We start from the raw sequence: 23,434 nt of genomic DNA on the forward strand, positions 1-23,434 counted from the left end.
CAGGGCCGGCTCCCCCGGGATCGCAGGCCGGCTCCCCGCCTGGGCCCGGCCCCGAAGGACCGCGCACCGCCGGGGCTCGGCAAGGGCGGGGCGGGCTCGGGGCTGTGGCAGCCGCGCCGGGCCAGCGGGGCCGGCGGCTCTCGCCTGCTGTGCGAGGGGCTTGGAACAGCTCCGTGAGGGAAGGTGGCGTGAAGGGGAGCGGGCGTGGTGAAGAGTAAGATGTGCCTAGGGACAGCGTGAGGGAGATTTTGATTTCTAGTTCGCTTTGTCACTTCAAATATCTGTCGGACGATAAACTTAGTTCACGGGGTGTGGAGAGCTGTGAAAGATGAAGGTGGAGCTCAGGGGCAAGCCCCTTATTATTTTAACGAAGTACTTTGAAAGAAAACAGAAAATTAAATTTCAAGGAAATAAAAAGTTCAAAGACAGCATGTGCTGCTTTTAAAAAACTCCAAATACTGCAGCCTGCAGCAACTTGAACAGTGCTTACAGAATTCCTCAAAAATCCTTGCACTTCACCATTATCGAGCGTGCAGCTTGATTTGGCATCTGGAGGCACATGTAATGAACTCTCCTGGCCATTTCTCATCCCAGTCATGAGACTGTATTGAGAGGTCTCGCATCTGCACTGATCAAGAGACTGGAAGCTAACAAGAAAATGAGGTTAGCTTTCAAGGCTCTTACTGGAACACATTGCCAACAAAAGAGGGAATTGACTCGATACATCAGATCCATCCACATGGATCAGACAGCTTATTTTAGGAATGAATTGCAACATCTCAAATTTTCATCATCGTGTTGTTAAGATAATGTTTAATGGGTGTGTGTATATATATATATATATATATGCACTAGGTAAAGAATTTGTGTGTAACAAGGTAAAGAATTTTATCTAGGTAAAACTAGATAAAAAATTAGTGTGTAGCATGCCAGCTTGGCAGTTCTCCCTTTTTCCCCTTTTCCTGACAGATGTGGGGGGAAAGATGGTTTTCTAGTGTGTCTATTATTTATAGGCATGAACTTCTTGTTCACTTCTGATTGTTCATGGATCACCATGCCCAAAAGGCCTTTTATCTGTAAACCCAGCAGAGGCTGGTAAGAGAAGTTTCCAGCAGGAGACAGAAATCTGGGGGAGTGGGCTAATTTCCTACTAGTTTTCCCATGAAGAGTAATGTTTTGTAATTACTAAAGATTTATTATTATAGACAGTGACTGTCTTGTTTGTCTTCCATGTAAATAAGAAAAATAAATCATAACGTAAATTTAAGTATTTGTTCTCTTGCTAAACTGCCTGCAAGAGCTCACAATATTTCAATTGCATTACAAGCAGTAGAGCTGAACACCAGTATTCTTAAGAGAATGAATTGGGTAAGCTTTAGGGGCAGGTGTTTGCTCTGTTTTCCATCCACCCTGCCCTAATTACTTAAAAAGTTACTGATGCAAAGATGTCTGATGCAAAGTCACCAGCTAGAGTTGATATATATTGTTGCACTAACAAAGTACTGTCTAATAAGTACTTCCTGTGGAGAGAAAAAGTCATTAAAGTCATTACTGCATGTAATTATTTCAGGTAGAGGACTGAATTTAAGAAGTCTGTTATTCTCTAACTTTGGCACAAGTAAAAAATGGAGTTCTCTGTATGCTGACATAATTACAGAGGTTGTGATCCTTGGCTGGACATGCTGGCAGAGATGCATCATGTTTTTAGTGCATCTGTGAAATTTCAAGGACTGTGTTTCACTTATGGTTCTGTCATGGATAATTTTGTCAGTTGTTCCTGAAAAAAAAAAAAAAAAAGAATGAAGTGGGTTTTAGGGTTTGTGCCTAGCTGCCTAGTTTTTACTCATCTTACCTTGAGTCTGGAATATGAAGATGACAGCGTCCACAAGCTGCACTTCATGTCATGTGACAGGTAAGTGACAGATGTGACTGTATGGCAACTGTGAAACATAAGAAAAAAGTTACGTTGTTCATAATTTTGGAATTACTGACAGACAAAGCAATAGAAAAAATTGGAGCTTAGAGGCAAAATAAAGACAAAAGTGAACAAAAAGCAAGTTGCAAATATGGGAAATCTAAAATCCATAGATGAATTTGCTGTAAATTTTGATTGGTTTGAATGAAATCAATTTGTACATGAATATTTGATTGATGAGGTAAGACTTACAACCCACTGAGAGCAAGTACATGCAAACAACTTTCAGAAAGTTTCAAAAATAGTTTTCTGTGCATGGCTAAACTTACATAGTTATGGTGCAGGAAAATCTGGAGTAAATGTATTTCAAATAAGGAGGACAGTTGTCTCACAGATACACTTTCTCTAATTTGATACTAGTATCTCATTTGTAATTTGACAGCTGTCTTCAGGATTTTAGGCTTTTTCTTGGAAAACAAAGTATACAAAATGTTTCTAAATACCTTAGATTTTTTTTTTTTTTATACTATGTAAAAAGTTCAAGTGGTAGATAATTTTTTAGTCATGCTTACTGGTAATTCTTTTAATTTTACTAATTTTAAGGAAGTAAAGTTTCCTTTTTTTGAAATGTCAGACAGCAGTCTAGCATTTTGCGATAAGACCTTCCCTATTAATCTTTTTAATGAATTACTTATCTAACTTTTTCTGTCATGTTGCGAACAGCAACATCATGTAATATATATTTCTTCAGATAATAAAATAAAATGTAAAATATATTTCTTCTGATAATTCAGACCTAACATTAGAAAGATGCAATGATATCTATCCTCAAATAGACAGGAGATCTGAACCTCAGTTTTCATTCCTGCTAGGGCTTGAAGGTTTCTTCATAGAGTGTGATGAGTGTGATTTTACTGCATTAGCCTTCTCTAAGGAAAGAGTTGCTCCAATCCAGAATTTTTTATTATCTTCTCCACAAACATCCCTAGCAACATTTACCTTTGTTGTAAAGTTTATGAGATTTAATGATCTTGTCCTAGACTTGCAATTCTGCTTGCTCTGTACCTGAGTAGGAGAAAAAGTAATCTTCAATTTGCAGATGAACTCTCGAAGGCTGAACCTCCACATAAATTGGGGGTGGGGGTGGAGTGTGCCAAAAATGCAAACATCATGCACTGAAGTAAAAGGTCTGAAGAAGATGATTACAGCTGCCAAAACCATTTTAACACAAAATACTGTCTGACAGAAGGAAGACAGCTCAACCCACTTTTGAAAATAAAGAAAAGCATGTCTAAAGCACATTGGAGTGTTCTTCTCTTTGGAACAAAATGTCTACTGATGTGGGTCAATATTAATTTGTGGGGACAAGAGTGGCTCATGCCTAAAGTTCATTATGGAAGGTCACGTTTTCTTCCTCAGACTATGTGCAATACATACAGAAAATACTATTTCACTTTACCTATTGTGTGCTTACATAGAATTCTGGGACTGTTTGAGAGGCTCATTTTTCAGGTAAGTTTAAAATAAGTTTAATATAAATGGACTGTGTCAGTACTGCATGATCAAGGACATGCTAGGACAAATTTCTTCCAAGCCACTGGCTGGCAGGTGGTACTAATTACAGAAACAAAAATAATATAGAGTGGATTGCAACCCTGAGTTCCCAAAATTACTGTAAAACATACATTGGGTAAAATAGGGACCCCTTGTCCTACCACCGTGGTGTGTTTGGCTTGCTGCCAGATGCCTACCCAGCTCTCTTACTTTGTTTCCTTCACAGAACAGGAAATAAGATGGAAATGCTCATGGATTGGAATAAAGCCAGGGAGGTTACTCACCTGTTACCGTCCTGGTCAAAACAGACTCAACTTGGGAATGATTAATTTACTGTCAATTAAAAACAGAGTGCAATGGTGACGGGAGGGGGGGGGGGGGGAGGGGGGGAAGGACAAAACTAAAAATACCTTTCCCTTAGTCACTCTGGCTTCTACTCAGGTGCAACCTTACCCCTTCATTTCTGACTCTTCCTCCTTCTTCCCTCCTGAGTGCTGCATGGGCATGAAGAATAATTATTGTCATTGTTAACTGCACCTCTCTGCCAGTCCTTTGTCCTGGGACTGTTTTCCCCTTTCATGTGCTTCACAAGCTGCTGTAGTGTGGGTCCTTTCAATGGATTGCTGTCCTTCAGGAATAGACTGTTCCAGGATGGCTTCCTGCCCCAGGTAGCTGCTCCTGCCAGGAGCCTCCACTTGAATGAGCTTTCTACTGCCTACAGCTTTCTTCAAAACACACACCCAGCTGTCCTTATCTTCCATGGGCTGCATGTGGTTATCTGTTCAACTGTGGTCATCGATGGGGTGCAGGGGGACAACCTGCTCCACTGTGTTCTTCTCCAGGGTCTGCAGAGGAAGCTCTGCTCTAGCATCTGAAGCACCTCCTCTGTTGGAGAGGATAGATAAATATAATTATTCATAAATAATACAGCCAGGATGAGAACAGTCCTCTCTGTAGCCGGACAATGCCCTTGCCTATGGATGGGTCCAGGGGTCAAGTGGACTGTTCCATATCACCGTCTAAAATGTATGGTTCACCCTGCACCTGTACCCTCCCCTAAAACATCAAGTGCCTGTAACCCCATTGGTCCGAGCCTTGTTCCAGCCCACCTTGAAGCCCCCTGATAAGGGGGCTCCAAGGGGCCACACGGCCTCTTGAGACTTCCCCTCCTCTTGGAACTTCCCCTCTCCTAAAGCACCCTCTTGTCTCTCCCCTGCCCCATCCCCTCAAGCCTCACCACGTGCTGCATCTGGCAGCTTGAGGCAGGACCTTTCTCCATCCCTAATAAACCTTATACCCCAAGAGCAGCCTTCAGAGATCTCTCGTCTCCATTCATCTACACCGTCCTGGAGCAGACAGCGCTCCCTACACTCCTCCCCCTCATTCATTGCTGGCATTGGTGTCCGTTGGGCTGTTTTTTCCATATTTTTCTCACTCTTCTCTCTCACAGCTGCTGTAGAGGCGTTGTTACACTTTTTGAAATACATTATCACAGAGGTGCCACCAATGTCACTGACAGGTTCAGTAGCAGGTCCATCTTGGAACTGTCTGGAACATGCTGTGTCCCATACAAGGCATCCCCTGAACTGTTTTTGCAGAGGCCTCCCACTTCACTCCACCAACTTTTCCAAATAAACCAAATTGAGCCACTTAGATTACTTTTTGTTACTCGGATCCAATTAAGAAACATGACTTGCTAATTTCACTGAAAAGGTGAGAAGCAAGCCGGGTGCTACAATGTCTGTTGGGGGAATGAACAACTCCTCCTGCTGAATGTTTGGCGAGAGTGGTGAAAGCTCAGCCTGTGTAGCCTGGCAAAGACAATATTTTAACCAGAAGGAGTCAAGGTTCTCCTAAGACACTAACAAATGAGAAAAACTTCAACCCTCTGAACTATTTCAGATTTTATTTATGAAAATTATAATTTGTCTTAGAAAGTAATAATAAATAAATACTGATATTATGTATATAACCATAAACAAATACATACATATATGCAGATCTGTGTGTATGTATATGTCAGGAATTTTGAACTAATACTTGAATTGGTTTCACTCGTTCTCTACACTTTTGAAGCATTCCACAGATTTCAGAACTTGGTCTCACAATTGCTTACAGGTGGTCCAGCTGCAGACTTCTGAAAGGACTGCAGACCGTGTATCCACAGTGGTCTGCTCAAGCCTTTTCTTTGATTGTCTATTGATGGTTTCAAAGTCAGCTTTCCCAGAGACGTTTTGCTTCTCCTTCTTTGCTTTATTGAAGCTGATGCCTTGGGTTTTAGCTTTCAAATTTTTCAGATTCTGTGCTGTCTAGGTGTGTAGCTCTGAGCTTCATATTAAGTGTTAGTAAGTTCTCTTCACAGGGTAGGAAGACAAAACAATCCATTTCTGCCTTGAGACCAAGGACAACTGTTACAAGCTTCAAGGCCCCAAAGGTATAAAAATGGAGCACTGAAGAGAGGAAAAAGGAGGATGGAACTTCATAACCTGAAGCTATTATTAGACAATGAAAAGTGTGAAATCTCATGACTGGTGAGCATTTTTGTGACCATTCTAGGTCCATTTCAGGTGTAGCCCTGGCCAGGCTCTTGTACTGCCCAAGGTATATCCTTTAAGGCATTTTAACAAATACCTACTTTATTCCTTTAACTCTGTCTAGTCTCTGTTCCAGGGTCAGCCTCTCAAGGCATCAAAGCTGTTGTTACAGCTGTGTGGTGGGTTGATCTTGGCTGGATGCTAGTGCCCACCAAAGCTGCTCCATCACTCCCTTTCATTAGCTGGACAGAGGAGAGAAAAAAATATAACAAAAAGCTTGTGGGTAGAAGAAGGGCAGGGAGACATCACTCAGCAATTACTGTCTCAGGTAAAACACACCCAACTTGAGGAAATAAGTTTATTACTGATCAAATCAGGGTAATGTCATGATAATGAGAAATAAAACTAAATCCAAAAAAATACCTTTCCTCTTACCTTCTTCCCATTATCAGCTTCACTCCTGATTTGCTCTATCTTCTCTCAGCAAGAGAGAGAGGAGACAAGGAATGGAGGCTGTAGTCAGTTCATGTGTTGTTTCTGCCATTCCTTCCTCCTCAGGGGGAGGATCCCTCACAGTCTTCCCCTGCTCCAGTGTGGGGTCCCTGCCATCAGAGCCAGTCTTCCATAAACTTCTCCACTGTGAATTCTTCCACAATCTGCAGTTCTTTACAAACTGCCCCAGCACAAGTCGCTTCCACAGAGTGCAGTCCTTCAGGAACAGACTGCTTCATCATGGGCTATTGTGGGGTCCCAAGCCTTCCTAACAAACTTGCTCCAGTGTGGGCTTCTTTCCATGGGGTCACAGCCTCCTTCAGGCATCCATGTGCTCTAGTGTGGGATTTTGCATGGACAGCAGGTAGATTTGCTCCACCAAGTAAATCCATGGGCTGTAGGGGCACAGCTGCTTCACTGTTGGTATAAGATCTATCATTAATATCATTTCATGCTATGTTGTCAGTTGCTACTTGTAGACAGGACAAAAAAAGAATTCTGTATCAACATGTTTTTTGAGCATGTCCAAACAAATGTTAGCTTAGGACCATGAATCTAAAGTTCCTTTAAATGTTATTTGTATGTACAGAATAAGTCTCTTACCTTTACTTGGTTCAGTCTTTAGCATTAAGGTTTCACCATCTACTAATTTCCTTGTATGGCTTTCCTTATGACATTTTATGTAAATTCTGTAAAAAGGGCAGTATTTTTGTTATTTCTGGGGGTTTTTTTTGGTGTTTTTTTTTGTTTGTTTTTTGTTTGTTTGTTTGTTTGTTTTTTAGTTAGACTTTCACTGTATATTATCTATTGTTGTGGGTTCCTTTTTTATAGCAGGGTTGTTCTACTGGCATCAGCCAAAAAAATTTCAATATTCCAATTTTAAGGATTTTTTTTTTTTACTAAAACTTGTGCAGGAAGCAGAATGGCCTTCTCTGTCCCTCTGGGCAGTCAGACTCCATATAACATGTTCATAAAGTACTGTATATGTGATTGCTGGGAAACTGCATGGAAGTATGAAATCTGAACACATGTATTTTCCAGTACTACCATGGGAATTCTTTTTTATTATGTAAACTGTGAATAAAATTCATAATCTGATATTTTCCATCACTGGATTAGGTTTTCTATTCCCCAAGGAAATAATAAAATGTGTATTTCCAAGTGTTGAGAATTGTTAGGATTAATAGCCTTGCATAGCACTTGAAGCTAAAATACTTGAGGCATTAGGCTGCAAGAACTCTCTGAGAGTAAACCTTTTGATAAAGCTAATGATGCAACCACAAATCTAGATGAATGTGGCAGATACAATCAGAATGAAACTAGGAACCCAGGAAACATTTCTAAGGGAAGATGGTAATTCTTCACACAAGTCAGCCCATCAACCAAAGTATAGCTAGGGTGTGTGGTCTGGAATGGGGGTCCCTCCTTGGACCACACAGCTCAAGCTCCTCTGTATGTCAGATAAAGAAACAAGTTATTTACTCAGCAGATTGGTGGCCTGTCTCCTTCAGGCAGGAAGATAGGGCTGAGCCCTGTTGAGGTGGCATCTGCAAAATTCCTAACATAGACTAGGTGGCAGCTGCATAATTCCCACAACACAAGACTGCCTTTCACTTGTATATTTAGTAACTTGAATCTATAATAAGAATTGTCCCCTGCCTTGTGATTCAGTTATTTCCTTTTTGGACTTTACTGTAAGCTCATCACATAATCATATAAACTGAATGTTACCATAAATTACAGGGAGTTTATTCATACAACTAGATGGAGCTTCTTGTTGAGTAGTTCCTAGAGTGGTGTACTGCTGCATAAGAGTGTAGTTTCATTTTTATTAGGAATTTCATTTTTGTCCACAGGCTTGTGAAGATGGTGTAAGTCCTTGGAAATGGAGAAATTTTATCCAAAGAGTGGATATTGCTGGGATGTGTATTTTATTGTACCTTTATACAAACTTTCACAGAGCCCTTTCCAAACTTGTCCTGTTGAATTTCTAGACTGCAATTTCCAAATCTGCCTTGTTTCTTTATGTTCCCAGGAGTTAGTGGTTTGGTTATTGTTCTGCCCTGGAGGGTACATGTGGGGTCCTAATTACAGACTGGTCAGTTTATGTTCTGCATTTCACCACTCCTTTTATTTTTTGTTTTCTTAAGTTTAAATCTGTATCTTATGTAAATATTTCTTTTAAGTTTGCTTGTCTCATGTCTGTCACAGACAGATCCTGAACAAGAACTTCCCTAAGATCTTAATACTGCCTATAAAATTGAGGTCTCTTGTAAGAATTTCTTAAATTTCTTCTTCATACATGATACCTTTTAACAGTTTCATACGTTCTAAGTCAAGAATACTTAGTACCTTTCCCTAGTAGAATTTGATGAACATGTAGTTTCATTTATTATTATTAATCAATTAGTAAAGTAATTTCAATATCCAGGACAAAACAAGTTTCTTGGTGTTGTAGTTTAACTCCAGCTGGGAACCACACGCCATCTAACTGCTCACTTACTTCCTTACAGTATGATGGAGGAGAGGATCAGAAGGGTAAAAGTTAGAAAACATATGGGTTGAGATAAGGACAGTTTAACAGCTAATGCAAAAACTGTGCAGACAAGCAAAGCAAAACTAAGAATTTGTTCCCCTTTTCCCATGGGCAGGCAGATGTTCAGCCATTCCCAGGAAAGCAGGGCCCCATCTCTCATAAGAGTGACTTAAGAAAATCAAATGCCATCATTCCAAGCATTGCCCCCTTTATTCTTTTTCTCTTAGGTTTATATGTTTAGCATGATGTCATATGAACTGTGATATCCCTTGGGTCAGTTGGACTTAGCTCAGATGTGTCCCCTTTCAACTCTTTGTGCCTGCCCAACCGAATCACTGGTGGGGTGAGAAGCAGAAAAGACCTTGACACTGTGTAAGTGCTGCTCATGAAAACACCCTTGGAAACCCTTGAAGAGAAAAAGATTTTAAAAAATCCTCATTTCCCCCACAGCAAAATATTGCCTTGCTCATTCTAATTGTGAAGAGTCATAAAGTGAAGTAGTAGATGGTTCATGTCTCCAGCACAAATCAAAAACACAGCACCATGCAAGCCAGTGTGAAGAAAAAGCACTCTTTTTGCATTTTGGGGTTTTTTTCTGGCAGCTTCAGTAAACCTTCCTGAAGGACAAAATTCCTGATGGATCCTGTCAGGTTTTTTTCTATTGGTCCTATTTCTAAGCCTTATATTATCATGAAGTGCTCTGATAAACCTAAGTGGTGGTGTTTTGTGGTAGAAGTAAATACTTTGAAAAGGGAAACAACAACCAAAAAAAGTAGTATTTATCTCTCATGGATGAGTTACAGGTCAGAACCTTGCCAGAAAGAAAGGGTTTAATTGCTTGTTATCAACACTGTACTTAGTCCTCAATAGCAGCTCAGTTTTCTTAAATGCTAAAAAGAATGAAACTTTTGAAAAAATAGCAAAAAGGTGTTTCTAGTGCAAACCAAGGCAAAAGAGGACTTAATGTATGGATCTTCTTGTATTTGTAATTTCTGAATTAAATAGAGAGGGGAATTATTTCTTCAGGGAAGTGATTTTAGGTTTACTGATTAAGTGTTCTGCATTGCTGCAGTTGTTGACAATAGTGTTCAAATATTTTGCAACTTTTGCTTCTTGCAGCCACTTCCTGAGTAATATTTCAAGATATGATCAAGACAACTTATGGTCTGAACACACGATATAGTAATATTAATTTAAAAATCAGAGCAAGGTCCAGTGTTGACAGTTTTGTTCCTTTGGCTACTGCTGCAACTTTCTTTATGAAGTAGTGTATTGATAGACTGTTCTGGGAAATTGATCTGGTGCTCTCACAAAAATAAAGACACAAGCATGTATCATTCATCCTATTTCTCCTTTTGTATACACACATGGAAAGAGCTATGTTTGAAGAGAAAAAGATTTTTAAAAATCCTCATTTCCCCCACAGCAAAATATTGCCTTGCTCATTCTAATTGTGAAGAGTCATAAAGTGAAGTAGTAGATGGTTCATGCTGAACATACTAAGGATTTGGTAATAAAGCAAGTACATGTTATAGGATCTTTTCTGTATCAGTCATGATTCTTTAAAAATTAGTTCAGCATCAAAAGTTAATTGAATAAAAATCACTATATATACTACCAAATAATGCACAGGAAATAATTACCTCAACTTTGGAATTTATGAATAAAAATCACTGAAGTTTTTCTTACCAGTTTGAAACAGGAAAATCCATGTTCCTGGGAAACATGTACATGGACAAATGGCCCACAGGAGCAAAACTGATGTGGTTTTCATTATAAAGAAAAAAAGTGAAAAGTGAAAAAGTGAAGTATAAAGGGAGGCGCTCATGTAATTTATTTTACTTGCACCATTATTGTTCAATTGATTTTTAAAAAAATCTACTGATTAGTTATCTGAAATCAGAATTAGCTTGATCTTTAAGTATCCTTATGTCAGTTGATGCAGTCTTTTTGGATTTCAGTAAAGTATTCAATGCTTTCTCCTAGAGGATCCTTCTGGGCAAAATGTGCAACCCACTACTGAATAAACACATCAGGGGATGTGTGAGCAACTGGCTCATAGGTCAGGCACAAAGGGTTACAGTGAGTAGGGTGGCATCAGACTGGGAACCTGTCACTGGAGGGGTTCCACAGGGAGTCATGCTTGGCCCACTGCTCTTCAGCATCTTAATAAATTACTTGGATGTAGGATTGGAAGGGATACTGATCAAGTTCCCAGATGATACAAAACTGGTAGGAGGTGTTGACTCCCCCAAAAGCAAGGAGACCCTGCAGAAAGAGCTCAACAAATCAGGGGTCTGGGCAATCACCAGCCACATGAAGTTCAACAGGGGAAAGTACCAGACCCTTCATCTGGAATGGGGCAACCCTGGATGTATGGGCAGACTGGGAATGAGATGCTGTAAGCAGGGTCATGGAAACAAACCTGGGGGTCCTGGCAAGCTGAACATGGGTCAGCAGTGCCCTGGCAGCCAGGAGGGCCAACCCTGTCCTGGGGGGCATCAGGCACAGCTTCACCAGCCAGGCAAGGGAGGGGATTGAACTGCTCTGCTCTGAGCTGGGGCAGCCTCACCTCGAGTGCTGGGGGCTGGTTTGGAGTGTCATGATATGAGAAAGACATTAAACTGATAGAGAGTGTCTAAAGGAGGACTATAAATATGGTGAAGGGCCTTGAGGGGAAGCTGTATGAGGAGCAGGTGAGGTCACTTGGTCTGTTCAGCCTGGAGGAGACTTGAGGATACACCTCATTGCAGGCTACAACTTCTTCCTGAAGGGAAGAGGGGCAGGCACTGATCTCTTCTCTGTGGACCCAAATGAATGGCCTGAAGGTGTGTCGGGGAGATTTAGGTTAGATAGCAGGAAAAGTTTATTCACCCAGAGAGTGGCTGGGCACTGGAGCAGGCTCCCTGGGGAAATGTTCATAGCAGCCATGCTTTACAAAATTTGCTTGTTTCTTTGTTTTTAAATTCAACATTGGACCACTTAGATGATCAAAGGGCTGCAGCACCTCCTGTGAATGACAGGCTGAGAGAGGTGGTGTTGATCAGGCTGGAGAACAGCCTTTCAATTTCTAAAACAGGCTTATATAAAAGGGTGAGAGTGACTTAACAGAAATATTTTGTGATAGGATGGGGAGTAATGGCTTTAAACCGTTGATAGATATAAGGAAATAATTATTTACTGTAAGGCTGCTGAGGTGCTGAAACAGGTTGCCCAGAGAAGCTGTGAATACTCCATCCCTGTAAGTATTTAATGCCAGGCTGGATGGGGTTCTGAATGGAAGGTGTCACCTCCCATGCTGGAGGTTAGAACTGGAGGATTTTTAAGGTCCCTTTCAACTCAAACCATTTTATGAATCTAAATTCTTTCACAAAGTGATGGATTCAGAAAATTATATTCTAGTTTATAGGCCTACTATGGGCTGTAAATATTTATTAAATATTGCATTAAAAAAAAATGGCTGGATCAAAACAGATGTTTATACAGATTATTTTCCATAGCTTGATTTCACCTTAAAAGAAGATGGTGTTAGTTTGCACAGCTGGTTTTTTGTTGGTTTTTTTATTTTTTTTTTTTTATGTTCTTGCATCAGATAAAACATTTTGAGTACTTTTGTGCCACTTCCTTACTTATCTACAGAGACAGTTAATGATAGTTGGAGTAACTTGTCTGATGTGAGAAAATACTATTTCTTCTCTGCTGTCAAGGAAGGAAGTAGAAGATAATTCAAATCACCCCAGGATATGGTGCACTCTCTCACTCACTAGTAAATGTTTTGCAATATCTCAAAATGTCTGTTCCATGCTAGTTAGTACATTCTGGTTGCCAAGTACATGTGCAAGTACAGGGTGTACAGCATTCATGAATCTCTGGTTTATTTTTTAGGCAATGAAGGATTATATTAATATTTTTATTAAATGAGTCTGATACTACACTGATGATGGCTATGAAAAACTTAGTTTTGAGGGTAATTACATCTGTTATGTAAAGCAGGCTCTACTGAATTTTCTGCTCAACCTGTTTTGTAGCATAAATTATGGGTTCCCACTGCTATTTCTTTGCCAAGGTAAACAGTGTAGGGCAAAATAAGTGATCCAAGTGCAGGAGGTAGGGATATTAATTATGTGGAAAAACTGGTTAGAACATCTCCACATGAAGCTAGTACTGATTTAGATAACTTGTTTTGAACCTCTACAGCTCAGGACACCCTTGAGAAAGTAAGTGGAATAGGGGATGTCTAAAAACAATTGAGCTTTGGGGTTTTGTCCGGTTTCATTTGGTTTACATGGGAAGCTTTTTGTTGGTGATTTTTTTTTTTTTTTGAGGGGTGGTGGGGGAAAAGAATGATTTTAATTGTAACTCCCAATGAGAAAAATAAGTTGTTTTCATTGCATTTGGATGCAGTTGAACTGGGAAAATTGAAGAAGCAGCATACAGCATTATATTTCCACCATATTTAGCAACAACTGTACCAGCTGTTTTATTCAAACAAGCCTTGTATTACTTCTGGGATTCTTCTTTGTACATGCCTTTTATATTCATAGATTTGGTGTGATTAGGAAAATGAGTAGGGCAGCACCCAGCTAGGCTTACTAGCAAGGACAAGTGATGGCACTCTGCCCATACTGAATTTTTGGGAGAGTTATGCCACCAAACTCTTCTGTGCTCAGCACCGTTGTGTTTGGCACAGGCTGCTTTCAGGACTACTGGGACTGTGTGCATGGCAAATGGGATGGAGCCCAAAAATCGTGAAAATTACGGCTAACACTTTTCTGTTGCCGTTGTGCAAATACTTCCTGTATTAAGAAAACATGAGTTTGTGCTCAAAAGGCATATTTGAAGAGAGAAGGATTTCTTTGCAGTGGCAGACACAAGTGATGATTAGGTCTATTTCTTCAATAGGCAATATTAAGAAGAATGCAATTGAAAAAGCTGTTGCCTTATACAGATTGCAGTGTTGTCACAAATGCAGGTGTGCCTTGAACATGCATCACATATTGGTGGAAGCAGAAGCATTACAAACTACAGGTTCCTTTTAGCAATGAGAAATATTCATCAGAATCTTGTTTGCTCACCTGTTGCTTACTCTGTGATAAAGGCTGGAACAGCAAGCCCAGAGAAAGAAAGAAGCAAATTATCTTGAAAATTATCAATAGAATGCAAGGAAAAACATTGTAGCTACTTCCTTCATTACATCCCCTCTGCAATGTCAGTCACCATAACAATTTTCATTTTCTGCTCTTTCTGATGTTGCTGCATAGGTGAAAAGCTTTTATCCTTCATAGGCTGAAAACTAACAAAATCTCTTCTGTAAAGAGAATAGAGGTCAGTGCCTAAGCAGAGTATTCCTGGACATAAAAAAAGGAATTCTACCACTGGGACAATACATCTCCTGTGGTTTTGAGAGGCTATTGTTCTTCAAGGTATTTCCATGAATTAATTCAGTGGTCACTGGTTCAATCTTTTTGTTCTTTATGTTTTTGTGAAACCAATTCCTGCAGTAAAGACCAACAGTTTTGACAAACTGATTTATTTTCTTTTGTAAAGTGTTCCCAAACTTAAGAAGCTTAATGAACATCAAATATCTGCTCCTTTTATCTCCATACTCATTCCCATTTGAGCTTAAGCCCTTCTAACAGGCTTTTCCCTCTGAGTGATTGCCTTTTTCTGTAAATCTTTAGCACCTTTGTCTTCTATTCTTCCCCATGAAAAGCAGAAAATAAGTGCCAAGTTGTATTAAGTTCTAGGTTAGAAAATACTTTGGTATCTAATATTTGTTTGCTTTACAACTAATGAGAAACAGATATTATGCAGATTCACCAAAATCTGTAATTAAGTTATTCCTGGTATTTCTTAAATTTAATGAGCTGAAAAATTCATTGCCTGTCCCATTGCTTATTACTTTCTTAATAGAGTTCATCTATCTGTTACTTCCTGTAACACATTTCTTACATGCCATTTCCTATGTTTCTTGCACACCATTTCTGCAGAAGTAGCTTGACACTGACCTCCAAGTTGCCTAACATCTATTCATCTGCAAACATCATGACAATACAATAAACATCTCCTAACCTCTCACCTAGATCCCCAGTCTTGTTCTTCTGCATTCCATTGCAAGACTTCTGATAACAATTTGTGTTGATTGTTGAGAAATGCAAGATATTTGGGACAAGAATCTAATTTTATTATCTCCAAGGTGGTGAGCTGCCTTGCCTTGTAATATTTTTTATGTGCTGCCAAAGTTTCTGTAGGTAAGATTCTCCTTAATATTTTGCCAAACAATTAACTGAAGGTTGCTTTTATAATAAGGGATAGACTGGTCACAAATATTTTGATCTGGGTCACTCACCTGTGGCTGCAAAAAAATATGTGTGACAATAAACCTGCCATTAAGATGGCCATCATATAATCCAACCTAATCAGTTAATTACAGATATTTAATCTGAGGCACTTATTAAACCATTTTGGGGAAATGGACAAAGAGGGAAGGACTTAAAATACATTTAAAGGCTTTTTTTGAGCACTAAACATGAAGCATGTCCACATGGCAGAATACAATACTGTGCAGAGATAATGGGAAGATAGCTGAAAACAATGCTTTGTATTTTTCAAGGAGCTAACTGAGGATTTGGTGTGGAGAAAAGACACCAGAGAGAAAAACAGGGATTCATAATCTGGAGGACTTCTTGAGAATTGAAATGAACTTTCAAAAAGCATCGTTCTCCACTTTTATGTAATATTTCTGCAATATCTGAAAAGCACCAGTTTTATCTTTTGCACACAGTTCACTAACATACAAATGGTAGTTGTTAGAATTTTATGTACTTATCAGATGTTTAGCAGATAGTATCAGCTATGCCTTATTAAACAGACATTCATAGTACCTGTTGCTTCACTGTAATCTAACAGTCTCGGTACCATCATTCTACTGTGCAGGTATTTTTCCTAGAAGAAAGTGGTCTATTCAACTAGAACAAAACTTCAAACTACTAAAAATAAAGATATTTTTTAAAAAAAGTAAAATAATAACTTTTGTGGTTTTCTATTCCAGAATAAAATACAGAAAAAGTACTTTCAAAGCAGGTATTTGTTAGACATTCTAGCAAGAGTGTTTTGTACATATCTCTGATTTCATCACCTGGTTTCAGCATACTAAAAGTAAGGAGTGCCAGAGCGTCCTTGAATTGAACTCCTGAATCAATGAGTGTTTTGTCATGCTGGGAATGGAAACTTCCAAGGAACTGGCTAAAATGCTGCTACTTTTACTACATGTTACTCTTTTCTGAGTCAGCTCTTGAATATTTCACTGAGCCTGGTGTAATCAGAATTTCCAGTTTAGCTGGGACAGCCCTAAAATATTCCAGTATCCAGCAGATATGGTTCTGCTATTTTTCCACACCACATGAAGGAAACAGGATATTCTTGTTCTCACCTTAAGTCTTGCATAGGAATGCAGGCTTTTGCAGCACAGTAGTAAGAGACAGGAGCTCTGGCACAGGCTTGTGATGTGATACAAATCTTGTGCTTTACTGCAAAACAAGATTAACAGAGTATGTTTTACTCTGCATTAAATGTTGGTATGATGAGTCCTCAAAGCTTATGTTCAGTTAGATAACCTGACATGGGCCTTACACAGGTGACATAACATGTGCTCTCTTTTCTTTATTCTGGTTTCTGTGGCTCTAGAAAAAAGAAAAATATTTTTCACTGACAATAACTATAGCTAAAGTAGCATAAGTAGGGAACAGAAGTTCTTCCCTAGCTGCCAGAAATAACACCTGAGTTTTCTCACTGGAGATAGGAACTCTCAAATAGTTCTTCTTTTGACTGACAATGGTAGAAGATATGTTCCTAACTAAAATTTGATTATGTTTTTGGAAGAAACATGTCTACTAACTCTACTACATTTTAGTAGTTAACTACTATAAATGTCAGTAGAAGTAATTAAATTCTACTTAAGATCTACCCCCCTCTCCAATATGAACTACTATACTTAATAACAAAAGAAAAATGAGGACATAGTAAGAAGGATGGCTAATATTTTAGCTGGATCATGGCAGCCCATCATGATTGCTGATAAAAATTAGTGTTACAACTTCTTGAAATAATGAGATAGAAGTTGTCAGCAAGACTTCTGTGAAATTACTTAACCACATAATTCTTAAACAAATACTTCCTTGATTTAGTAATTCTCAAGGTCTCAATTACTGAGATTATAAACCTTTTGCCCAAGCCTACAGACGCTCAAAAAGAAGTCACTGCGTGCCATCGTGTGGATATCACAACAACAGCAACATCAGTTCTGAAAAGAGGGATTCGTTAAAAAAAAAAAAAAAAAAAGGCGTGGAGACGAACACAAATATGTATGTCCTTGAATACAATTATCGTGAGGAAACTCATTCCAGAAAATAAAGGGGTTTCCATTTTTTGCTTTTCAGTTAAAATAAACTAGCAGTGCTAATGGCTGTGAGGCTGTCAACTGTTAATTGTCTGTCATTAGTTAAGCAACTAGGCAAGGACTTCAAGATTTAAGACTTCATATTCAAGATACTTCCATTACAAAACCTTTAAACATCCTTTGTAACATTGTTCTCTACACAATCAGAGACTGCAGAACAGAATTAACTTGCTAGCAGCATACTTAGGATACTTTCCAATTTTTCTTACATATATACCACCACCTTTCTGTTGCAAGTTCCAGCTACACATATGGTCATTCCCTAAGACAGCCAAAGCTTCTCAAGCAGAAGTAATGAATTTAAATGTTATCATGAAAAAGATGGCAGGGAATCATGAGAAGGAAAGAAGGGGATAAGTTTGAAGCAAAATCACTTAGAAATTTTTTGCTTTCTTATATAAAAAGTTTGTGTCCACAGCTTCCATGAATAGTCAGTGCTTTATAATATGATTTCTACAAAGAAATAATATTATTCCATTTCTCCAAAAAAAAAAAAAATCACCATTTAAAAAAGTTGGAATACAATTAAATACAAGCAGAAGCCACAGATGTTTACACTGCTTTTCCTCATTAAGAAAAATAGCAAACCAAATTAGAGGTAAGTCCTGAAATATTTTTATGGCTCATATCAAACTTTTGAAATTAGAAACTGTTCTAGAAGGGAGGAAAAAAAAAAAAAAGAAAGTGCCAGCTCACTTCAGGGATTTTCTGGATGGTGTTTCTGGATAACAGTTATGTGTTTAAACACTTATGCTTATGTGCAGCACAGCAGTGCTGAATGAGACCCCAGAACTCAAATGGCCTATAGTATCACTGATACAAAGGGACTGTCTGCTGGTGGGCTGGCTGTTCTGTAATTTACCAAGATTATGTACTCTTTCACAGAATGCTATTTTGAACTCGTGCCATCTTAAATTTATTTAAGCTGAATCAGGCAAGCTAATAGAAAAGAGTGCTAATCATCTAAATACATTAATAAGCTTTAACAACATGAAGATCAACTGGAGACAGGAAGTGAAGGAAGATAAATGCTCCTGTCACCCTTCATTTTCCTTTGAGTGAACACAGAATGAGCACTGCTGTCTTGGTGCTTTTTTCAAAGGAGACCCTGCACTTGCAGTGGTAAAGGCAGAAGGGGAGACGTGAGCACGTTGGTGAAAACAGAGGTTGAGTAAAATGGTTTGGGTTTTTGGTTTGGTTTTAGTTTAGTTTGCTGTTGAGGTTTTAGTTTAGTTTGCTGTTGAGGTTTAGTTGTTTGGATTATTGTTTTTGTTTCAAGCAAGGAACTGCAGTTCGCTGGAGCATGTCAAAAGAGAGCTGTTCTCGTGGCTTTCCTGAATGTCTGCTGTGCACTGAAGCATTTGGCCTTTTCTGACCGAAAAGGCAAATCTAAGGCTACCAAGGGAGCAACAATTCCTATCTCCATGCGTGGCCGCGGGGTCGAGGCGCAGCCTTTCAGGTAAGAGCGCCAGGATGCGGCAGCTGGAGCACAGCAGTCGCAGCTATCACTGCAGCTTTCACTGCAGCTTCCATCAAAGAAGCTGCAGGACGGGCCAGACTCAGCTGCCCTCGGAGAGCCGAGTGCGACGAGAGCCGCGAGCAGGAGCAAAGGGCACGGCGGTGGCGAGTGACAGCAGCCGGCACCGCCCGCCGCCGGCACCGCCCGCCCCGCCGCGGCCGGGATGGCCGCGCAGCCCGCCCCGCCTTGTCCCGGATCTCCGCCCAGCCCGGCCCGCCTTGGCCCGGATCTCCGCCCAGCCCGGCCCGCCCTGGCCCGGATCTCCGCCCAGCCCGGCCCGCCCTGGCCCGGATCTCCGCCCAGCCCGCCCCGCCTTGGCCCGGATCTCCGCCCAGCCCGCCCCGCCTTGGCCCGGATCGCCGCCCAGCCCGCCCCGCCTTGGCCCGGATCTCCGCCCAGCCCGGCCCGCCTTGTCCCGGATCGCCGCCCAGCCCGCCCCGCCTTGGCCCGGATCTCCGCCCAGCCCGGCCCGCCCTGGCCCGGATCGCCGCCCAGCCCGGCCGCCCTGGCCGTCCCCCGGCGGGGGAGGGCGCACTGGGCATGCGGCGCGGGCACGTCCGCTGCGGAGGCGGGCCGGAGGCTGAGCGGGCCCTCCGCTGTCGGCGGTAGCGCCCCGAGCGGGAGGCGCTGAGCGGCGCGGCGGGCCCGGGGCGCCGGCGGCTGAGCGCAGGGCCATGAGGCACCTGCCGTACTTCTGCCGCGGGGAGGTGGTGAAGGGCTACGGCCGGGGCTCCAAGGAGCTGGGCATCCCCACCGGTGAGCGGGCGCGGAGGGCACACGGAAGGACACGGGCGGGGCCGGGCCCCACGGCCGCGCCGGCTCCCGGGAGCGCTGCCGCCGGCTCCTGCCGGCCGGGTCCCGCAGCCGGGCGGCCCCGCTGCTGCCGGCCGAGTCCCGCAGCCGGGCGGGCCCGCTGCTGCCGGCCCCGCTCCTGCCGGCCCCGCTGCTGCCGGCCCCGCTGCTGCCGGCCCCGCTGCTGCCGGCCCCGCTGCTGCCGGCCCCGCTGCTGCCGGCCCCGCTGCTGCCGGCCCCGCTGCTGCCGGCCCCGCTGCTGCCGGCCCCGCTGCTGCCGGCCCCGCTGCTGCCGGCCCCGCTGCTGCCGGCCCCGCTGCTGCCGGCCCCGCTGCTGCCGGCCGGGTCCCGCAGCCGGGCGGCCCCGCTGCTGCCGGCCCCGCTGCTGCCGGCCGGGACTGAGCTCGCCTGACCTCGGCGGCCGCCCCGCTGCTCCGCACGGCTGCTTTTGTCATGCCTTGCGGCTTCCGAGAGCGGCCCTGCCTTGTTTCCTACTAGCGTTTTCCTGTTTGTTCCTGTTCTCATCTAGTGATCATCACGATGTAGATAAGTGTCACATTCTCCATGCAGTGGTGTGGCAGCCTGGGAAAATAACCTTGCGCATAAGGCTCCGGTAGGAATAGGAAAGGGAGTAGACATTTGGAATCGCTGCAAGGAGGAAAGTTTAATGGGAGAAAAGCAGAGTTTGAATCAGAGCAGGTGGGCTTGGCCTACTGAGAATGTATTTTTCTATTGCCCATCTCTGTTTCAGTTGTCTAAATTCAGGCAGATGAAGACTGCAAGAGAATTTGGCTGTTCTTAAGCAGACTCTGAAGTTAGTAGTCATATTGTGCTACATCTAGAAGACATGGAACTATAAAACTACTCTTGTAGTGCAGGATTTCTGACATCTGTTTCTGGGAACTTTTAATGCTTTTCTCTTGGTTGTTTATAAATGATGTGTTGGTATTAGGGAACAGGGAAAGGAAGCTGCAACTATCTGTGAGCTTTGATAAAAATTTGGTAACCAGCTATTCTTTCAAAGCATTTTTGTATCTTGTATGCAGAGATCTATTTAGCTTATAGAGGTAGGATAGTCATTTTGTGAGAAGATTCAATTCAGTCAAAAGGAAATTTTATTTTACTGTAAATACGTAGTTTTCAAAGGAAATCGCAAATCCACAGAAGCATCTGAAAGGGAACTTGTGCAAAACTTGACAGATTATTACATTTGCTTCTACACAGTTTATTTTATCAATAAATATTTTACTAATAAATAGTTCTGAGGTGCCACTTTATAGTGCAGAAGAAAGTTGACTTTTCCCCCTCTCATTTTTCCTCATTGTAAATCTGTGGTAATTGTCCTAAGAATGAGATGTGTTCTGGCTGTCTGTGTGACATATTTATTAATTATTAGTGCAGAAGAGAAAGAAAACTGTACAATATAGTGTGTGTGTATGTGTATGTATGAGATGTAATAACTCTGGTATTGCCACAATAACTGAATTTTATGAAGCTGTTTTATACTTTGCTGGTGGTATGCTTCATTATTCTTATCATCACCAGTGTTATATTTGTGAATAATATGTAGGCATATTGTTTGGCTTTTAAGTATTTGAAGATCATGTTGTATATTTGACTTACACAAAGTCACTCACACTTTATAAAATTTTTACAGCTAACTTTTCTGAGCAAGTGGTTGAAAGCTTTCCATCTGATATCCCTACTGGTATATACTATGGATGGGCCTGTGTTGGAAATGGAGATGTGCATAAAATGGTTTTGAGCATAGGATGGAATCCCTTCTATAAGAATATTAAGAAATCAGTGGTAAGAATCTTGCTTTTTGTGGGATTATTATTCTAATAAAAGATGAATTCTAATGAGATACTCGGAATTTGATGAATGGTATCTAGAAGTTTGTGCACCATTAGAAATACATTTGTTATCTATATAATATTTCTAATCTGAAAATAATATACTCACTGTAACCAGATAATATGCAGAGGAAGTTGAATAAAGTTTTTCTTTCTTCTATTCCACCACTTTTTAACTACTTCCAAAATTAAAATATAATATTACTTGAAATGATGGTTGCTTGACTTGCTGATAGCAGATTAAGCACAAACTTGGTAAATGCATTGAATTTACTAGTTATGAGACCCTAGCAGAAGCTGGAACGTATTAATAATCTATTGTTCTCTGCAGTGTATCTGAATTTCAGATAGGAGATGCTGGTGCAGCTTAATTTGTAATGAATTTTTAATTATTTGTTCTCTTAAATAAGGAAATGGATACATAGGATGCTGTGTCTTAATTTACTAAATAAATATTTGAAGGCATATAAGGATGTAAGGATGGAGAAATCAAAATCCTGAGCTGTCATAGCTGTGGGGTTTTTTTCTGTCAGGTGCTGGTACTTTTCCTGAGTCTTGCAAAGCTCTCTTTTATTTGTATATGAATCTCTACTTCTAAGTGGTTGTCTTAGGAAAATCTATACTTGAAATTTTTTTTGCATATAACTTTTCTGAGCAATCAGTTAAAAGCTTCCCAAGTGTTAGCTCTGTTGATATGGGTTGGCCTATTTTGGAGATCAAGATGTGCATTAAAAAGTTTTGAGTGTCAGGTCCGTGTCTTAGTCTGGACTTGCTCTTCAATTTTATCATTCAGTTCCCTTAGGAGACGGTTGTAAAAGCTCTCCCTGAGGCAACTATTTCTGTCAACATCTTCAGAGTTATTTTAATGCATTCACATGTTGATGAAACATTAACACTTCCTGGCATGGAAATCTTAACTCTGAGAAGTTTTGAAGCACTTCTTCTGATGTCTGGGGGTGTGGGTTTTGTTTTTTTTTAAATTGGTTTGTTGGGTCTTTTTGTTTGGTTTGAGCACTTTTTGTTGTTTTGGTTTTGTTTTTTTTTTTTTTTTCCCCATTCCTTTTCTCTTTGTTTTTACTCTTTAAGGAAGTACTTTTTTAAAATTCCATGCAGAATGCAATTCTACTTCCTATTACAAACTAAAGCCCTGGCCTTTTAATTTTGGATTATACATGCTATACTAAATGTCCCTTTTATTTTTTATCTCTTGAGAATTTGAATGCTGGATATTAGGCCTACATGCTTACAGAGCAGGAAAGAAACTCGTAAGTTCAGAGTAATTGTCCACTTATTTCTCTTCCTTTAGGAAACACACATAATCCACAGCTTCAAAGAAGACTTTTATGGAGAAATTCTTAGTATAGTCATAACTGGATACATTCGACCGGAAAAAAACTTTGATTCCTTAGGTCAGTATTGGAAGTCTCCCTCAGACTAGTTTATATTTTGCCTTACTCATGGAAGTTTTGTGTCTTCACTGTACCTCCATGCATCCTGAGATATTTTATTGGTTAACCTTTAAAATGTCAGTAAAATGTTTTTGTAATTTAAAACCAAAAAACATACCCCCACATCTTCTTATGTATCACACTAAAGACCTGCATTTTTCTTTCGCTTGTCTGAGGAGTAATGTTAAAATATTGGGCTTGTCATAAAAGTCAAGTGTACTGATTTCTTCTTAAAATGCAGTTTTGTTAGTTTTGAAACAGAACTGCTAATGTGTCTTTTGGCAAACAAAGATAATAGTGCTGATAACAGATGAAAATGCAACTCTAGCA

General features: G+C 40.8%; 1 protein-coding gene across 3 annotated transcripts in view; it reads left to right on the plus strand.

The window, feature by feature from the left end:
• Positions 1–23,434, plus strand: part of RFK (riboflavin kinase) — a 26,269-nt gene continuing 2,835 nt past the window's right edge. Inside the window, exons 1-3 of one of the 3 annotated variants that reach the window (XR_014951573.1) lie at positions 2–13,248; positions 18,769–19,764; positions 22,963–23,065. Coding sequence is in view for 1 of the 3 variants with exons in the window: in XM_077790204.2 (XP_077646330.2) it covers positions 19,683–19,764; positions 21,458–21,609; positions 22,963–23,065 (337 nt within the window). In the remaining 2 variants the exon portion in view is untranslated. Of the gene's footprint in view, positions 19,765–21,457; positions 21,610–22,962; positions 23,066–23,434 lie in introns of all 3 variants that reach the window. The other 2 variants (XM_077790204.2, XR_014951572.1) reach the window with 2 other exon arrangements.

Source organism: Lonchura striata, chromosome Z (genome assembly GCF_050655825.1).
Source record: "Lonchura striata isolate lonStrDom1 chromosome Z, ASM5065582v1, whole genome shotgun sequence".
Taxonomy (NCBI): domain Eukaryota; kingdom Metazoa; phylum Chordata; class Aves; order Passeriformes; family Estrildidae; genus Lonchura; species Lonchura striata.